The following is a 20,267-nucleotide window of genomic DNA, read 5'->3' as shown; positions in this document are numbered from 1 at the left end:
ATCTCTGCCTGAAGACTGCGTGGAGCTGCCTGCCACCCCCAATCAGCTGGAGCTGCACGTGCTGATCCTGGGATCTCAGCAGGACCCAGGCAACATGCAATTCCAGCTGACTTTCCCACAAGCCTGTGTGGTGCTGGTGCCGCTTCACCTCATCCACTTTTACACTTTTTTTTACATTTTTTTACAGTGCTGTTCAACCTGCCAGGTGTCAATTTACCACCGGTTGAAAAGCCCTGTCATGGACCACAGTTTCCATAATCCTATGGCTATGCTGGCTAGAAATGCAATGCCTTATTTTCTCTGCGCCTAGGAGGCAGTAGGTCTGTGGGATTTAGATGTATTTAAATATTTGTTTCTTCAGCCTAATTTAGTAAATCAACATCTAATTTGAAATTAAATGTTTTGAGAAATCCAGGGTGGTTTACAAAAAAACTCTCAAAGACACCAGCAGTGCTGGTGATGTAAAGATCACCCGCACTGCTTAAAACAATATTAAAAGTGTGTATTTTAAGAAAGAAAAATATTAATACTAATTTACTTAGTGCTATTTGACCATAAAATGTGGTGTTGTTCTACATATGCCTGGCTAAACAGTTTGGAGTTGCCTCGAAACGGGTGAGGGATGCACTTTTCATATTTTCCTTGGAAGAAAGTTCTATAATGGGGGTGCTGTCTCTGAGAAGGCTCTGCTCATGGCTACTGTTCTATAAACCAAACCAGGGAGACCATCTGGTCCAAATGGATGGTAAACAAAGATGATTAGGGGGCTGGAGGCTAAAACATATGACAAATGTTTGTGGGAATTGGGTGTATCTAGCTTAGTGAAAAGGACTAGGGGTGGTGACATGATAGCAATGTTCTAATATTTAATGGCTGCCACAGAGAAGGGGTCAACCTATTTTCCAAAGCATCAGAAGGCAATAATAGATGGAAACTAATCAAGAAGAAAACCAGCCTGGAAATAAGGACTTGTGAAAACAACTAACCAATGAAAAGGCTTGCCTTCATAAGTTGTGGATGCTCCATCACTGGAGGCTTTTAAGTAGAGATTGGATATTCCATTGTCTGGAATGGCATATGTCCCCTGCTTGAGCAGGGGCTTGGACTAAAGACCTCAAAGGTCTCTTCCAACACTCTTTGAGAGAAGCGCTGCCAACCTCTCCCCCTCCCCTCGTCTCTTCCTGGGCACAGAGAGAAGAAGGAAGGAAGGGAGGGAGGGAAGGGAAACAGAAAGAAAGGGAAGGAAAGAAGGAAGGAGATGGGAATGAAAAGGAGGGAGGCAGGGGAGGAGGGGAGGGAGGGAGGAAGGAAGGAGATTGGAATAAGGAGGGAGGGTCTGAGGGAAGTCCTGCCTTAGCACTTGGCCACCAGGACCCCTGTTGCGCTTTCACCATCCTCTGGTGGTCTCCCATCCTATTGCTGAGGATGCTTTGGTTACAAAGCCAGGTCTCACATGGAGAGGGAGTGGGCCTCCCTCTGACCCACACACTTTGTCCTCCTGCACCCACCATGAGCAACCTGGCCAAGGAGAGTGAGCACAGAAGCAGTAGCCTTGAGGAGGTAAACGCAGCTGGGCACCCCCTCAGGAAAGTGCGGCTAGGGTAGGCAGGGCTGTGGGGTCCTGGTGCACGGGAGCTCAAGGGCCGGGCTGGGGGGTTGGCCTCCATTGCCCAGGGCTGCAGGCAGTCTGTGCCACCGTCCAGGAACTCCCTGCATGGCCTGGGGTTCAGTGAGGCTCCTAGTGGACCATGCCCCACCACTCACCCCGGTCCCACTCCCACTCCGCCGGAGACCCTCAGATCCATCTGTCCTGCCCAGGCCCGCACAAGTGCCCTTGACGTGAGTGACAAGCTGGCCACACCCACCCAGTAGGCCACACCCAACTGGCCATGCCCATCAAGCCAGCCATGCCCACCCAGTAGGCCATGCCCACCCAGTGGGCCACACCCATCCAGCACCCAACGATAAATAAGTGGGGTTTGGGTTGCAGTTTGGGCAGTCTCTAAGTTTTGCCGTTCAGTGCCCCCCCTCCCCGAGCCTCCGGTGCTCCACCTGCTGCTTTGGTCAGCCTGCCGGCCCCCACCTGAACACCCTGCCCACCGCTGCCCAGCCCAGCCGCTCTGGGGCTGCAGGGGCTGGCCTGGCATGGGAAGGACATGTGTCCCACCCTCCCGCCACCATGCAGGATAAGGTTGCCACGCCCACCTCCACCCAGATGCCCTCGCCTCCCCCTAGTGTTTTTTTAACTAACGCCTTTCAGCTGCATTCAGTTTCTTCGTTCACTTCTTAGCCTTTGCCGTGTGTTTGTGTAACTATTGATAAAAAAAAAGTTCTATCAGACTTTCTAACTTCTTGAGATCTCGTGAGAAGTTAGAAAGAGTGATGGAACTTTTTTTTTTTTACCAATAGTCCCACAAACACATGGCGAAGGCTGAGAAGCAAACAGAGAAACAGAATGCAGCTGAAAGGCAGGTTAGTAAAAAAAACTCTTGAGGAGGGGGCAGGCGGGTATTGATGCAAGTTGCTCATGGATGGGACTGAAGGCCTCGGACTGGTGCAATGGTGCATGTGCCCACAGAGAGCTCTGCATGCCGCCTGTGGCACGTGTGCCATAGATTCACCACCAGGGTATAGCCAATGCCTTGAAAATTTGCAGACCATGGCTTTTGGCATGGCAAGTATGTACTATTTAACATCAGTTTAAATGTGATTGGTTAAGCCACATCCCTACTTAAGAGAGGGTATGCACAGTTATGCAACTATTGTACTTTGTTATTTTCCCCCTAAAGCATTTCAGTTTGTTTTTCAATTGAATTGTGCAGCTTGTTAGATTAAAGGTGGAAAAAATTCTAAAGTGATTTATCTTGATCTGATTTTTTTACATCTCAAAAACCTGGCATTTTAACAGGTATATGTAGACTTCTTATATTCACTATATGTATGCTACATGCCCTCCAAATATATGGATTTATAAAACATCTTAACTCATAAAGCCCATGAATTAAAAGATAAAAATGAAACTTACAGGAATTGCAAGGAAGGAATGTATTGCATACTGATAAAGTCAAAACAGATATATTTGTTTTTTAATATACAAGAAATCTTTAAATATACTTTGTGTATTCAGACTAAATTGCAGTTTAATTTAAAAGATAACAGTTTTTACACTAGTAAAACTGATGCCTTTAGAACAGATTGAAGGAATATTCTCAAATAATACATCTTAAGTGTATTGTTGGCTATGCACTATGTCAGCATGGGGAGAAAAAAGGAATTGGCAGAACTTCTATTACCTTCTTAGGGTCCGTCAGGTTTATTGGCACAAGTCTTAATCTAATTCAGTGTATTCATTACTTTTGATGATTATAGAGCTAGATACTTTAATAATTAGCATAATTTTCCTTATTTATTGCATTTGCCCAGTGCAGTTATGTGGGAAAAGCTATTTCATTCTTCAGTTTGAATTTTATTTTTAGGATCTCTCATATCTTCAGATACGGAGACATGGCTTATTAGCACCATAATTAAATAAAGCAAGAAAATAAAATCTAAACAGTCATACAGAAATGTTTAATGCATTTTCTAATGAAATCATTACAGCAACAGAACTTCATTTTACTCTAATGAAGTGCAGTTTTACCACACCAGTATAAATTAATACACTAAGATAAATGTTTAATACAGCTCTAGAAATATTACAGGTGCAATGGTCACAATCAGTAACTAAACTGTTCAAGCAAGAAAAAAGAAGTGTGTCTCCCCCAGACATCCCATTCTGTTCCAATATAGATAAGGCTGTGTTATTATATTATTCCAGGTAAATCCTTTTTGTTGAATGCTCAGGCATGCTAATTTCAGAATGTCTAATATATGAGCAGAGTCACATTTTATGTGATTGTAAGAAATTGGGTAAGAACATAAAACACTATATTAGATAGTACTATAGATATGAATTACTAAATTAAAATACATCTGGGGTATGAGTTGATTTCACATTGCAAAGGGCATTGTAAATTAATACAATAGGCAACTTTGGTAGAGAGCCTATGGCAAACCAAGTGTATAGATGAGACCTTGAAACAAGGCAAAAGTTTTAAAAACATGCTACAGGAATAATCATTTTAGTTTTGCATGATTAGCACAAAGAACAGAAGGATTAAATCATGTTTAGTTTTAGAGAAAGCATCCCAGGATTCCTAAAATGTTTTATACATAAGGTAAATTCAGTTAATGATAATTTATAAATATAAGAGGAATAAAGGTGCCAAAATTCATTGTTTAGCCACAGAAGTATAATTTTCTCTGAAGTGGTGCTGAAGTACCTAATCACAATTAACAATTAATTATTGCAGAGAAACATTCTCAAGCATTCTGAAAAGCCATGTAAGATTATCTGGGCTGTTTAACAAAGCAGTTTGCAGTACTGATTCATGATTTTTCCTCTGGTAATCTTTTGAAATAATTTTTTTTTTCAAAGATGTGGATCAGTATCTTTGGATTATATGATTTACAAGAAAAGTACAGACTATTTTACTTTGGCAACAAAAATAACCTTGTTACAAGGGTTTGCATGCGTAGAATAAAGCATCTGATTTTGTTTGCCTCCTTAAAGTGACTTCCTGTGCAATTTTGATAATAGTTTTGAAATTTGTTTTCAAAACAAACTTATCAATAGAGGTAGGAAGGGCAAACAAAAACCAGAAGTCATACTGTGCAAACAAACCTTATAATACAACTAAACTTTTATCGCTAATTCATGTTTTCAGTAATATTTGAATAGCCATCAAGATGGTACAACTTTTAGAATTTTCAATTGCCCATCACTCATGAACTTTATACAGTATATCAGTTTTATTAGGTAAATCAAATCTCATATCAAGTATTAGCAATACTTCTTCTAATAAATGAATATTCAAAATGCAAAAAAGTTTTATTAGGGTTGGTAAAATCCAGTTGTTATGATAGTTCTTGGCTTGTATTTATTTATTTATTACAGAATTTTTCAAGTAATTCAATTGCATTTCAAATCAATTACCACTTCAAAATTCCTCAAAATAAATATTTTAAATTCTGTAATATTTACCAACAAGGGTCTATTAATAATTAGTCCCTTAATTAAACATTAATAAATTTAAAACGGTGGCAATCAAGTTATCAGGATGGATTACAAAGAAATATAAACATCCTTTCAGTAGAAACTTGCCAAGTTTATGGAGGATTTTGAATATAAAAATAACATTAAAGTAAAATCAATAGTGTGACTCATTTATATTTAATATATCCTAATCTGTAGAAACAAAAACTATGATATGTATATTTAGTGCAAATTATAGTATTTTCTACCTTTATTTGGTATAGGTATGAAAAACAAAAAGACTTTCATTTAAGGGGAATATTCTCCAGTGCTTGAATATGCAGTTGCTATCAGGTACACAATTAAACTGAACAAATAAAAATTAAACAGAATTATTCTAATTCTTAGTAGAATAGTAGTATTCTCTTTAGATTTCACAAAATTGGTATGTAACTTAGGATTTTTAATAGTACAAAAATTGCATAAGCCTAAGTTATTATTTTGCAACAGAAACATAGTTTAAACAGATTTGGCTGTTTAACTTGCAAATACTAAACTGCAGGGTTTAACATGCTTCATCCACGTTTATCAATCTATTTTTCTTGCAGTAGATTAAACTGTCATAAGACTTTTATAATATCCAAACTCTTAAGCTTAAATGGCACAAGAAATACTTCCTTCTTGTCATCAAATTCAGCAGGTCACAGAACATCTCAATATGAGAAACCACCATTTCAATAAAATGCATCAATTGTAAGGAGCATCAGTTGGGCCTCAGGAGAGAGAAATGCTCTTCTGGAATGTAAACAGGTAATGCGGAATAACTATACATTTCATGAATTAACCCAACAACAATCTGTGGTAAAATGGACCAAATCTTACAGTTTTCAAAGGACAGCTCAATTCAATGTGATTCAGAAACAGGAACTAATCATCAGTTTCTTTCATGCTAAAGCAGCAAGGTCCAAACTGGAGCTAATGAAGCTCTTATGAATTGATGTAATGTCCACCTGCACTATCATGGCAGATCTAACATTTCAGAGTGCATCCAGTGCAGGTTTTCAGTTTTTGTTTTCTTCATCTTTCTTACTTTGTAAAACCACACTTTCCTAAATCAACTCCTAAGTTCCAGCAGTTTACTTTAAAAAAAATCCAGCCTTTCTTTTGTATCACAAAACTATGCCTTATATTAAAGTGTTGTACTGTTCAGCAAATGAACCTTCTCTTCACTTTCCTCTCTCTCCTCGGTTATTGAATTCAGTTGAACATTATTGATGCGGGATCTTGGTTTGCCATCTGGGCCATGTGTCGAAGGATATCTTTTTTTGTGATGATGCCAAGGAGGCGCCTAGAAAGAGTCACACAAAATATAGCTAATTATCTACAATATATAAAGTCAATCAATTTTTCTTGTAGACAAAATCCTTTTTGTTGGTAGGAACAAAGCAGCAAAGCCTGATTATTTCAAAGAATGTATTTTGACAGGAAGTAACCATCATTTTATTAAAACTATAAAAATACTGTGAAAGTAAAGAGAGAGGATGGTCACTAAACTGTTACCTACTTTCACCTAAGAAATAACCAAGCTACCACCCGCTGATAATTTGTTGCTGATTATAATATGCCAACAAAAGTAACAAAGTGGGAAAAAGATTTGAGTAAATGAAATTGATCCCATTACAAAAATGAAATACAGTTGAATACAGGCAAACTCAAAATTGCTTGATAATTCAATTTTGAGAAACTGAATTTAATGCTTTAGGTGTTTCCATAAGAGATGTGCAGATAAGCTTGAACAATAGATAATCACAAATAAATTCATCTGAAATTCATATTTTTTAAAAAAATTACAGCCATATTTCCCCCAAATTAAAAAGCAATGCTGTTATGATCAAAGTCTTGCTAATATCAAAGAGTGAAGTTGTCCTATGTAATACTACTACAGGAGAAGCAGAGAGAAATATTACTCTAGTTAGTAGTTGTACTGTAACTGACTTTATAAGAGGAGGCATGAAAAACTTGTGAAAAAATACAAGTTAAATAAGAATGTAAACAGTTAAACTTGGAAGACAGGTTTTATTTTTAATTTTTTTAATTGCAGAGCAGCAATTATAATCTAAGTGTCATAACATACAGCAAAAGGGACAACTGATAAATATCATTAGTGTTGATCAGAAAATATAGGAAATCCTAAGAGATCTAAAATATCCTGTTGTAGATGTCAAGATTAAAGTGTCATATGCAGGTTTAATACTTAAAATTAAAAATGAAAACTCTAATTACAGAGTTTTGGCAGGTTTTATGTAATTTCACAAAACCAGGGGAAAAAGACGTATGCTAATATCTATGAGAATATCAGAATTTCTAGCACCAAGATTGCTAAAATACTACTTAGGTCCTATCTTCATTCAGCATGTTTTCAACAAATGGATGTTAAATAATATGTTTCAAATTTACATGGCATTTTAAGTTAAAAGCTTTTAGAGTTGTATACGATTGCTTGTCCAGCTGTTGTAATGGAACACTGAACAATTCACAAGTTTCATGCTTCCTGATGTCTAAAGTGTCAAATGAGGTCTGATATATCTAATCACCAAGAGTTCGACGTGCTGCTTTAGTTGCTCGAGATGCTCTAATATGTTCTTCTTTGTGATGATTCCCAAGACAATCCTGAAACAGATCATGTTATGCTAATAACTGTGTGTGAAATAAAATGAAATGAAAACATGGATTGCAGAACTGCTAGTAATGAAAACAGTGAAATGAAAACCTTTTTGTGATCAACATCTCTTTCAAAAGATGTAAAATTTACTGTGGGGGCTTAAAACAAGAATGAATTTAAACATGATGAACACTGGTTAGGCCTTTACTGCTATCACTAAAACTTCTGGTTTCCTAAGGCTGTAAAAATGAAATGCAAGAATGAGCTTAAGTTCTGCAGATAGGAATTCTGAGCTTTTTACAAATACCAGATGCTACGCATTTTATCCAGCTTTTTTTGGATTCAAAGCATATGAAAGATTTTAAATATGCATTTAAATTTATACCAGTTTTTGCTTGATTTCTGCATTTAGAATAAAGTAAATTGCATACTAATATGTTTATTTTGAATTATTTTTAACATAAGAATAGAAGAGAAAAACATGTTGAAGTTTTATCAGTGCTGTCTAGGATCAAAATCAGGGAGTGATGCAAGATGGTTGGCAGAATTACATATCCAATCTGGATCAATCACTAGGACCACAGGTTTAGCTTTCTGAGCTTTTGACTCATGCTGGAGCCCATCCTCAGGTAACTTCTCTCTCACCATTCTGGTCCCAGGGACTGACCCAGATTGGATTCTGCAACATTATCTTAGGACACATATATTTGCCTTCATTCGTGAGATTTACATATGATCACAAAGCTACACAGCCGAATTCCTGGAAATCCTGCTTAAGTTATTTCTACATTTTTCTTACAACTCATACGGAGACAAAAATAAGTTTTAAACTCTCTACTATAAAGTAATTTTATAATATGTGTACTATAACTGAGCAAGTTTTGTGAAGTACCGTGTTTCCCCAAAAATAAGACATTAGGGTTTATTTTCTGGTTAGCTCTTATTTTCAGGGAAGTATGGTCCTAAATGCATCCATCTGGTTGACAATCTTAACTGGGGCTTACTTTTGGGGTAGGACTTATATTATGAAAAATCCTGAAAAATCATGCTAGGGCTTATTTTCTGGTTGGTTCTTATTTGGGGGGAAACATGGTAGTAAAAGCATCAAACTAGAAACTGGGAGACAATGAATTCTAGTCTCATCTTAGGCACAGACTCAACTGGGTGATCTTGGGCCAATCACTCTCATTCAGGAAGGAGGTAATAGCTAATCATTTCTGAAAAATATTGCTAAGAAAACTACAGAACTTAACCAGGCAGTTGCTATGAGTAAAAACTGATTCAAAGTCATGGATGGATGGACAGACAGAGATGATATAGTCATTTATTGAATTTTTAAGGTGCCTCAGTCATCCAAGAGATGCTAGATAACGTGTGTGTATGTGCGCGCGCGCGCACACACACACACACACATACCGTATATACACTGCATATTCTTATTATTTAAAGAAGGGATGGTATTGGTAAAATACTGCACAAAGAAACATTTTTTTCTTTCAAATATAATGCAATATTTTATTTCCTTGATAATGTAAGAAATATTGAAAATCATGGAACTGAACCAAAATCTACTGTAAATCAATTTTTTTAAAACCGAAAATTCCTTACATTTGTTGGATGTACATATATATTTTACTGTCCCAGATTTTCAACACTTTCTCTAGAGCACTGGTGGCAAACCTATAGCACGGGTGCCAGAGGCGGCACTCAGAGCCCTCTCTGTGGGCACACGTGCCATTGCCCCAGACTTGCCTCCCCCCGCGACCCCCTCCTCTCCAGCAGCCCCCCTGAAGGAGACTTGCCCTCGAGCATGGCCCACATGGAGCAACGCAGCCAAGGACATGGTAGCAAGGCAGCATAGTCAAGACTCTGCCCTCACACCCCATCATGCAGTTGATGCTGCAGGGCATGGGCAGAGGGTGTAGCCACCATAGCGCTGCTGGGCTGCCTGGGCAATCTGCAGTGGGCCCTGGAGGTGGTGAGTGGTCCTATGGGCAGAGTGGGGTCAGTTTTGGGGCACTCGGTCTCTAAAAGGTTTGCCATCACTGCTCTAGAGCAGGGATGTCAAACTCAATTTCATTGAAGGCTGCATCAGCATTGCGGTTGCCCTCAGGGGGCCAGGTGGGTGTGGCCAGAGTGGGTGTGGCCAGCTATACATCATTTGCATCAAGGATGCCCATGGGAGTCTAGACAGGAGTGGGATAGATCTGAGGGTCTTTGGCAGAAGGGGGTGGGACCAGGACAAGTGCCAAGGCATGGTCCACTGGAGGAGCTTCACTGTTCCTCTCAGGCCATGCTGGGGGGGGGGCTTATGGAGCTAAGACTAAATGTGTTTCAGCATAGAGGGCCACCACAAAATTGTACATTGGCTCCTGGCTGGCCTGGGCTAAGGCCAAGGCAGCGGGGGCCGTTCCCTCACTGTTTCCAGGATGTCTTTGCGGGCCACATGAAACCACTTTGCAGGCTGCATCCAGCCCCCATGTCTGCTCTAGAGTGTCCTAACAGAAAAGGTCCATTCCTTCTACTGCTGGAACTATTGCACTGATACTGGTATATCCAAGTATTGTATTTCTAATGAGTTTACCAACTGAGCTTGCCTCTCAAATTGAAAAGAATAAAATCCAGTTATCATTGACATTATCAATTGCAAGTAATGCTACAAAGTTAAAGTTATTAAATTAACATAAATGCTATACATCTGCAGACTAACTATTTTCACGTCCATAAAAATTCATTCACTAAAATGTTAAAATAATATTTTGGTTATCTAGGACTGCCTTTTTACTTAGTTTATTACTTTCCAAAATAATTATGAACTTTTATTTTGTCTGCATATTTTACTATACTAATTTTATGTGATCACTTCAAATTTTTAAAAAGTTATTTCTACTCACTACAATATTATATATTCTCACTCCATAACTAGAGCTCAATCACATCGACTGGCAAACAACTGAGCCTAATATGTGAAGAATGTAATTACAATCTGCTACGCTGATGATCAGAGAGAGACCTGTCAATTGAAATGCTTTCTAGCTAGCTAGCTATCACCGTGGAATCATGTCAAAAAAGCTACATGTGTAAATACAATTTTTAACCAAGCTTTATTTCTATAAATGGAAGAGATGGAAGGTGATTTACAATGTTCAACAAATTTCCTCCTCTGTCACAACTTTAGGATAGAAATGACTGGCAGATTATGGTCTTTGCATCTTTAGCTAACAGACTTTAATCTTATGATAGAAAGCAGAAATCTGGAAATGCTTAGCAAGGAAATAAATCAGGAATAGTTGGCGAAACTGGAAATTGAAAACTCACCATACAGTTTTGAAGTTAGCCCTGTTTTTTGTGGCATGTGTCAACAAGTTTTTCTTTTTAGAAAAAAATGTTTAAAAAAATAAAAGTAAAAGGACAACCAAACTTTTTTTAAAAAATAAACAGCCATGTAAATTTCATATTTCTAATGGAAATGCAGAGACTGCAAATTATACCAAAGCTCCATTCAACTCATTGTGGCCAATAGCTGGTTGGAATATGTAGTACAACATCTGGAAGTATTAAACTGGAAACAACTGCTTTTTAAAAAAATCACACAGGTGGATATCTTCTAAGGGATGGAAGGTCAACCAGTAGATGTAGAGGTATTTGAAGTGCTTGGTAAATTTCAAAAATATTCTGCAAGTGTAGAATACGAAGTGCAGAAAAGTAGAAAATAAATAAAGAATGGCAGTTTGCAGGAAATGGGGAGACATTGTCAAAATAAGAATAGTGAATGGCTCAATGACCATTTTTACTCGAGCCCCAAGGATGAGTTATTTCACCTCACTGATAACAATCATACAGACCCTAAGAAATTAGCTGGCTTTTGACAGGAAAAAAGATTGCAGGAGCTCAGCCTTACAACCCACACTTGTTTCCACAGTTCATCCTCATAATCACAACCTGGGAGAGAGATTGATATAAATAGCTACCTCCAAATACACAGTGACTTCCTTGACTGAGCAGAAACTTGAACCTAGACTATATTCCAGCATTTTAATTACTTTGCCATACTGGCTTTTTAATAACTTTAAAATAAAATGATGCAGAATGGAAGTAGTTTCAAACGTGCTGTAATTTTACAATTGCACAGTTATCTTTTTAAAATATTTTATATATATGCTAGAAGAATGATCAAATTTGCTATGAACTTAATGTGAGAATTCAATCTAATATATTCCACCCTATAAGGGAAACTTAATAAACATCACAATAGCTTCTTACTTGCTTTTAAAAGCTAACTAAGAAATTCAAGAAAGTTCCAAGAAATTACATAGAACAGGGATCCTCAACCCCAAGATCATGGCCCACTACTGAGCCATGGCCTGTTTGAAACCAGGGTGTGCAAGTGATCAGCAAGCAAGCAGTGGGCCCTTGCGCTTGAGTGGACACCGCTTAAATGGAGGGGGCGTGAGCATCTCCACTTGCATGAATGGAGCTTCGCGCATGGGAACTCTCTGCTCATGTGAGTGGAGCTTCACGTGTGAGCACAAGTGATCTGCACTCAAGCGCCCTCCACTCGCAAAGCTCCATTTGCACGAGTGGAGGGGCACACGCCGCTTGCACCAATGGAGCTACGTACACATGTGTGCCACTGCCACTCACACACACCTCATGCCAAGCCGAGCTGCCAAGATGGAAAGGTTGGGGACCGCTGACATAGAACATAGAATTGGAGGGGAACTTGGAGATCTAGTTTTTTATTTTTACTTGAAAAATAAAATTATGGGTGGATCAAATACAATCTGTAAGACTATTTAACATTTTTAACCAGTCTGAAAGAGCCATTAAACTATGTGAGAAAAACAAAATCTTGGCAGAGTGCAGAAGAAAATTTTTCAATAAAGAACTCACCCATTGTGTGTTACAAGACACTGCCTTAGGCCCAGTTTGCGGAATATATCCACCACAATCTCCATTGGTGTGTGATCCGTAACTGTAAAAGGGCTCATATCAAGAATGCTCCTAAGCTTCAAAGGTCGAGGACTTTCTGCTGAAAGTGATAATGTATGCTGGGCAAAACAGACTCTGGAACTGCCAACAATGCCTTCTTGTTTCTTTCTGGCACTTTCTTCAATAAGAGCAAAAAAGAAAAATCAGTATGAAGGATTAGATCTTTTTTAAAAAGCAAGCTATTGCTAGTTTTCAGCCAATTGCTTCATAATAATAATATTATTCCAAAATTATTATTTTCTTCCACACACCCATATATGGTTATGTTTCATATTCCCACTGTAAATATGCACATATAAATTGAATAGTTAGGTACCTAACTGATGTGATTAAAAATATTTGATTAAGAATAAGCTGTACAGGTAGTCCTTGACTTATAAGCATTTGTTTAACAACTATTCAGTTAAAATGGCACTGAAAACAGTGACTTAAGAACAATCCTTGCCCATACGACTGTTGCAGCATTCCCAGTCCTGTGATCAAAATTTGGTGCTTGGCAACCAGCATATATTTACAATGGTTGCAGCATCCTGGAGTCACATGGTTTCCCTTTGTGACCTTCCTGGATGGCTTCCAACAAGCAAAGTCAATGGGGAATGCCAGATTCACTTAACAATGATATGGTTGATTTAGTAACTATGGTGATTTGCTTAACCTTGGCAAAACAGGTTGTAAAATCAGGCATGACTCATTTAATAACTGCCTTGCTTAGCAATGGAAATTCTGGTCCCAACTATAGTTTCAACAGCCCCTGGCACAGTCTCATCCAATGTGGGACTTTTTTGTATCGACCCTCCAAAACTACTGTGTGTAGAGTGTTAAAGCATTGAAGTTATTGCTCTTTGTAATTTAGAAATAATTATGAGGTCTAAGTCTCTCACTGCTTTATAAAAAAGGGTTTGGCCACTGAGAAAGATTATCTTAGGTAGATCCTGCTAGTTCTGTTGGATTTCCAGGTCCACCTGTTTAAATTCCTAAGTGCATGCTTATAACCTACCATTGGGAGCACTTTTCTGGAGAAGCTGAGATTTTGGAGGTTTTGTGAGATTCCCAATCAGATGCAACCTTATCTTCCACAGATTCAATTTCAGCTATGCAGCCACATGCATAAAGCAGCAATGTTCAAATCAAGAAAAGCAATGCAAACAAAGCTGCTTCTACATAGAACCCCAGCAAGGAGTAACTCATATGACAATGTGGCCATAGCAACATTTTTTTATAAAAAGGAAGTCCCAAAGAGTTTTTCTAAGATCAAGGTCTTTTAAGTAAGAAATGCCTACAACAATCTAGTCACAGCCTTAAAATGTATAAAATCTCATTTGGCTATCACAAGGCCATAGAAGGACAACTTCATCTGGGTCTATTCTGAAATTCTTATGTTCTATTTAAAATTCTGTATGGCAAAAAATCTACCAAGCATTTCATCTGAATAATCATACCTGCACTGTTGTTAAAACTACTTTGCAATGATAGAATAGGTATATTTGATTTAAACGTGTAATTATCTACAAAAATAGCACACTGAAGATTCTTCTCCATTAGGTAAGGAAATAGAAAAAATGCAGGGCACGTCCAAAATACATGAGACCAACCTTATCTGCTCTTCAAACACCATGTCCCCAGTTCCTTCTTCATGGGTATGTATACTTTCTGTACTTCTGCTATGACTGCTTTACTGTTACACTTTGGAAAAATAACATATATTCTCCAGTAATGAAAAACAATTACCTATTGCAATAGTCAAATCTCTCCTTAGCGCAAATCCTACTAGTCTTTGGGATTCTTTTGACATTATTACAGGAAAACCATTATAGCTGGTTTCATTGATCAAATTTTCAATATCATCCACAGTCATATTATCCTGTGTTAATACTGCCAATGGGGCATCATTTCTTCGAGGTCTCATGACATCAGCAGCCAGGGTTGTATGAGTAAATTCTTCCTTGGCATCCAAAAAAGGATATCCGTTCAGACGTATGTGTGCTTCATAGATGCCTTCTCTGCCAAAAGCATCTCCAACCCACTTGCTCGTCATTACTGCAGCCATAAGGGGTACAATATACTCTAGTCCCCCTGTTAACTCAAATACAATAACCACCAGAGATACAGTCATCCTTGTCACTCCACCTGGAAGGGAAAATAAAAATGGCTTAATCAGCATGTTGTGAAATGCATAAATATTTCTAGATATCAACTACCAAAATATGCTGCAGAGACAGCAGTTAAACAAATTAACAACAGAAACATGGAAGGAAGATGGTTAAATAGTATACTGCCATTTAACTGTGAGGTCAACATTAAATTGCAACCCTGTCAATGCTTATTTGTGAGCAAATTCCACTGAGCTTCTACAGACACACATAATATAGCTCTACAAATATTTTAATAAAGAACTCTGCTGAGTCTTATATTTCTAAAAGACATGCAGAGGTGCTCAAAGCAACCATATCTGCCAAACCTTTAACCAGCTAGGTCACAGCATCAAGGAGCAAAGTAGTTTTCTTGAATTATATTATGCTTAGACTTGCACTGTAAAACTTAATAGAGGAAATTGCTAAATCTAAGTCCCAAATATACCACCTCTGAGAACCAATGTGGTTTACAGGGATCTGTCTTGCTTCTGATGGATTATTAATTTGCCTTATTTTTTCAAGATTCTAATTTTTAAAAAGAATTAGGCATGAAAATAGCATGCTACCAAGCATTAATTTAAAGCTTCAACTTTATTTCCAATCTGCTTCTGGGCTGTGTTGTGGTTCCTCAACTGCCAGTGGATTCGGCAGCCAAGTCAAATGAATCAGATGAGGGGGAAGGGGCGCCTGGGTTCACATCGGAGTCTGAGGAAGGCTCTGAGGAGCAAGAAGACTCAGAGCCAGACGCGGAGCCGGGCCCATCTACTCACGCTCAGGCAGAGAGACAGCTGTGTTGGGGGCCTGAACTGAGTGAAGAGAAGGAACAGCTGGGGCCTGTCCCAGATGCACGTATGAGCAGAGAGGTGAGACAAGCAGGACAACAGAGGGCAGTGGGGCGGCTCTCCAGGAAAAGTAAAACATTCTAAGAAGCCAGGCCCTGGCTGGACTATAAGGAGGAGAGGTGTGGGAGGTGCAGGTTGCCACAGGCAACCGTTCATGCTCTGGTATCTTGTTCCTCTATCACAGCCATGTCAAACACAAGGCCTGCAGAGAACGGGTTAACCTATTTTCCAGAGCATCAGAAGGCAATAATAGATGGAAACTAATCAAGAAGAAAACCAGCCTAGAAATAAGGACTTGTGAAAACAACTAACCAGTGAAAAGACTTGCCTTCAGAAGTTGTGGATGCTCCATCACTGGAGGCTTTTAGGAGCTTGGAATGAGAGGGAGGGAGGGAGGCTCTGAGGGAAGTCCTGCCTTAGCACTTGGCCACCAGCAGCCCTGTTGCCTTTCATCACCCCCTGATGATCTCCCATCGTATTGCTGAGTATGCTTTGATTACAAAGCCGGGTCTTCTCACGTAGAGTGGGAGTGGGCCTCCCTCTGACCCACACACTTTGCCCTCCTGCACCCACTATGAGCAACTTGACCAAGGAGAGTGAGCACAGCATTAGCAGCCTCGAGAAGGAGGTAAATGCAGCCGGGCACTCCCTTGGGGAAGTGCGGCTGGACTAGGGAGGGCTGTGGGGTCCTGGTGACATGGGAGCTCAAGAGCCGGGCTGGGTGCTTGACCTCTGCTGTCCAGGGCTCCAGGCAGTCGGTGTCACTATCCAGAGGACGGTGAGGCCTGAGAGAGACAGTGAGGCTTTTCCAGTGAACCATGCCCCGGTGCTCACCCCAGTCCCACCCACCCCTCCGCCGGAAACCCCCGAATCCGCCCCAGTCCTGCCTGCGAGTGACGTTGAGCTGGCCACACCCACCCAATAGGCCACGCCCACCCAGTAGGTTACACCCACCCCAGTCACACCCACCTGGTCCCGAGGGCAACCACAATGCTGATGCGGCCCTCAATGAAATTGAGTTTGACACCCCTGCTCTTTCAGATTTCTTTTGCCAGGATTCTTTGCCTGGTTGGTCAGCTTTCTTTGTGTTTGGGTTGAATTGTTAATTGAGCCTTCCTGCTGGGAACTCAGAGACTTGGTAATTATCTCCGCCAAGTGGGAGCAGAGTTTGCTACTGTTTGTTTCAACATCTAAGGACTAGTTATCTGGAATTTATTCCATAAACGCCTTGTTAAAATAAAAAGGGGGGTTTCCTCATGAGTGAACTGTTGAGTAGCACTTGCTTAGGCTGGGTCAGCAGACTGTATTTGGTAAGTGGCTACTGTACAATGTTTGTTTTAACAGTATACCACTTCTCAAAAAAAAAAAAAAAAAAAAAAAAGCAAATGGAATATCCAAGGCTCTAAAAAGTATATCAAGTAACAATTTCTCCAGCTGGTGTAAAGGAAAAGGAATACAGATAGTCCTTGACTTACAACAATTGAGCTCAAAATTTCTGTTGCTAAGTGAAACATTTGTTAAGTGAGTTTTGCCCCATTTCACATCCTTTCCTGTCACAGTTATGAATTGCTGCAGTTATTAAAGTAATAACACAATTGTGAAGTGAGTCCAGTTTCCCCATTGACTTTCTTGTCAGGTCACAGAAGCTGATGACATGATCCCAAGGCACTGCAACTGTCATAAATATGAGTCAGTTGCCAAGTATCTGAATTTTGATCATGTGACCATGAGGATGCTGCAACAGTCATAAGTGTGAAAAACGATCGTAAGTCACTTTTTTCAGTGCCGTTGTAACCTCAAACAGTCACTAAATGAACTGTTGTAAGTCGAGGACTTTTGGGTACAGACATCCTTCGCCATCATACCATTATAGTTTTCTATAGTTAAATATTTGAGTATAATAACCATCAGGTCAAATATTTGTATCCATTTGTAATGTAAAATTGGCTGACTATTGGCTGTTATAGTTACCTAAGCACGCAGCAGCACCAACCATAGCGTAGAGGCCCGGAGTTATGCAGTCTGCTCCAACTTCACACCACTGCTTGAAGATAAACCAGTCGTGATGATAATAAGCCAATTGTTCCACAGCAATTCCAACAATTCTGCCAGCTATTGCTCCAATGGCCATACTGGGTATGAACAAGCCTGATGGAACCTAAAACAACAAATGTCAAGGAAAATTGTGACTTGAACGAGTATCTTCTTTTTTAGATTTTTAAAAAGGCTATGAATGAATTTGCTTGCATAAAGAGTTTGCTTGTATAAAGAATCCAAAAACAGACCACCTACAAGCTACATTTGAACAATAATTTCCGAAGAGAATCAGAAACATGCAATGCAGAGATACAAATACTCTGTAAAAGACTTTAATAGCCTGTAGAAACTATTGTCACCAGTAATTCTTGTCATAGCAACTCATCATTTCCTGTACATACATATTTATCTCCTTCACACACCTAAGAGTAGCAGTGCCTCAGTCCTTGTGTATAATAATCCTAGCAATTTGCTTTTCCTCATTATAGCAGCGTAACAGAATCAGCACATTAACATAGCATGTTTTCCACTATACCAGGCATGTCAAACTCGTGACATCGTGTGACATATCGTGACTTTTTCTCCATTGCCGGCAATGGGGTGGGTGTGGTTTCAATATGATGCATCCGGCCCGTGGGCTGACAGTTTGACATGCCCGCACTATACTGTCTGGAAGCAAACTTTCTACAAAGTAGAAAGTAATTTTTAAAAATTTATTTTTTTAAAAAACAGTCTGAAATTAAAAACTGGTTTGAGATGAAACAATCAGGGAACCAGTAAGAAAGATGAGAAAGCTCTGTTTCTTTAGTGTTTCTGCTAAGAGACAGGATTTTAGAAGCATATGACCAAAATCAGAATAAGCTTTTTATCCAGTATTATCCTTTGACTTTAGAGCAGGGGTCCCCAATCCCCAGGCCGCGGCCCACTACCAGGCTGTGGGCTATTTACAACTGGGCCGCACAAACAGTGGGATGACATGCGTACACATGCACATCTTGTCTCATGTGAACAGCGGGCCGGCGTGCATGTGTGCTCTTGCAGCTTGCATGCTGCAGCTTGCACAGTTGGGGGGAGAGGTGAACTGGGCTGCGAGTGGTGGGCCATCACATGTGCAACTCAACAAGCTGAGCTCCGTGTGTGTATGTATGCACATCGGCCCGCTGCTAGCATGAGTTGAGCTGCACACGTTGAAGGACCCAATTCTCAAATGGCCCAGTTCTACTCTTCCCTCAAGCAGGCCGCCAAGTCACAAAGATTGGGGACCACTGCTTTAGGGTGTACTTTTGACTGTACTCATTTATTATCCAGCTATCTAGAATATGCTGCTAAATATAAAGGTTTTGAGTGAACAGTACTCAAGACCCTGAAATCTTACATCAAGAGTGAACAGTACTCAAGACCCTGAAATCTTACATCAACTTATACAAGAATACATTATTTCAAAGCAATACAGGTAGTCCTTGACTTATAACAGTTTGTTTAGTAACCGTTCAAAGTTACAACAGGACTGAAAAATATGACTTATGGCCGTTTCTCACAGTTATGACCTTTGCATCACCCCCATAATCATCTGATCAAAATTCAGATGCTTGGCAACTGGCCCATATTTATGACCATTGCTGTATCTCAAGGTCATGTGATCACATTTTGTGACCTTCTGACAAGCAAAGTCAATGGGGAAACCAAACTCACTTAACAATCGGGTGACTAACTTATCAATTATAGTTATTCACTTAACAACTGTGGCAAAAAAGGTTGTAAAATGGAGTAAAACTCACTTAACAAATGTCTCACTTAACAACATAAATGTTGAGCTCAATTGTTGTATGTCAAGGACTATCTGTAAACAGTTTATCTTATGGAAATAAATTAGTTCTGTTCAATTGCCAGTAGAGAGATGGAGAACTAATTAGAGCACTGCAGAAAGAAAAATGAAAGAGACCAAAACAATGAAGAAAAGAAAAGTTTGTTTCATCTTACCTTAATACCGAAAGTGAAGACTGTCATTATAATCTTAAATATAAGAGCTAAGCACAGCTGCCATATTGCTGAATATACTCCAGTGCCTGCTGGACGGTCAGGAATGTCATCTACTATTTTACTGACATTCATGTCATTTCGATAATCACAAAGGGAGGATGATTCCAAAGGCCCACAGTCTGTGAAAAGTTCTTTAATTAGCTCACTGGTATTGACTCTGGTATAGGGGTTTGGAAAAGCAATGACAGCTGTTATTGCTGCTACAATAATAACCTCAAGAACTGGATACTTTCCAAATTTGGTTGATTTCCGTCGATGGCACCAAGCAATGTTGGCACGGATGAAAAATGCTCCCCACAGTCCACCAAATACACCCAGAAGAATGAAGGGCAATAGTTCAAATAGATACCATGGAGTGTGATATTCGACATAGAAAAGAACCAAACGACTGTTTCCAAATGGATTGATGGATCTTAAAACAAATGCAGCAACCAAAGCGGCAAAAAATGATCTCCACAAAGTCTTCAATGGAAAATAATAACTGACCT

General features: G+C 39.4%; 1 protein-coding gene across 6 annotated transcripts in view; it reads right to left on the bottom strand.

Moving 5' to 3' along the window:
- Window positions 1–3,549: 3,549 nt before the first annotated feature.
- CLCN3 (chloride voltage-gated channel 3) overlaps window positions 3,550–20,267 on the bottom strand; it is a 68,342-nt gene continuing 51,624 nt past the window's right edge. For 4 of the 6 annotated variants that reach the window (XM_039326487.1, XM_039326488.1, XM_039326489.1 and 1 more), the window contains 6 exons: window positions 19,720–20,265; window positions 17,674–17,860; window positions 14,457–14,855; window positions 12,630–12,846; window positions 7,669–7,744; window positions 3,550–6,422 (listed from right to left, as the gene is read on the bottom strand). In XM_039326487.1, the coding sequence (XP_039182421.1) occupies window positions 6,264–6,422; window positions 7,669–7,744; window positions 12,630–12,846; window positions 14,457–14,855; window positions 17,674–17,860; window positions 19,720–20,265 (1,584 nt within the window). In that variant the 3' untranslated portion in view covers window positions 3,550–6,263. The remainder of the gene's footprint in view (window positions 6,423–7,668; window positions 7,745–12,629; window positions 12,847–14,456; window positions 14,856–17,673; window positions 17,861–19,719; window positions 20,266–20,267) is intronic. The other 2 variants (XM_039326490.1, XM_039326492.1) reach the window with 1 other exon arrangement.

Source organism: Crotalus tigris, unplaced genomic scaffold (genome assembly GCF_016545835.1).
Source record: "Crotalus tigris isolate CLP2741 ecotype Arizona unplaced genomic scaffold, ASM1654583v1 scf7180000024341.3516292, whole genome shotgun sequence".
Taxonomy (NCBI): domain Eukaryota; kingdom Metazoa; phylum Chordata; class Lepidosauria; order Squamata; family Viperidae; genus Crotalus; species Crotalus tigris.
Note: the sequence above shows the minus strand (reverse complement) of the source record. Positions and strands in the feature narration are given on the sequence as shown.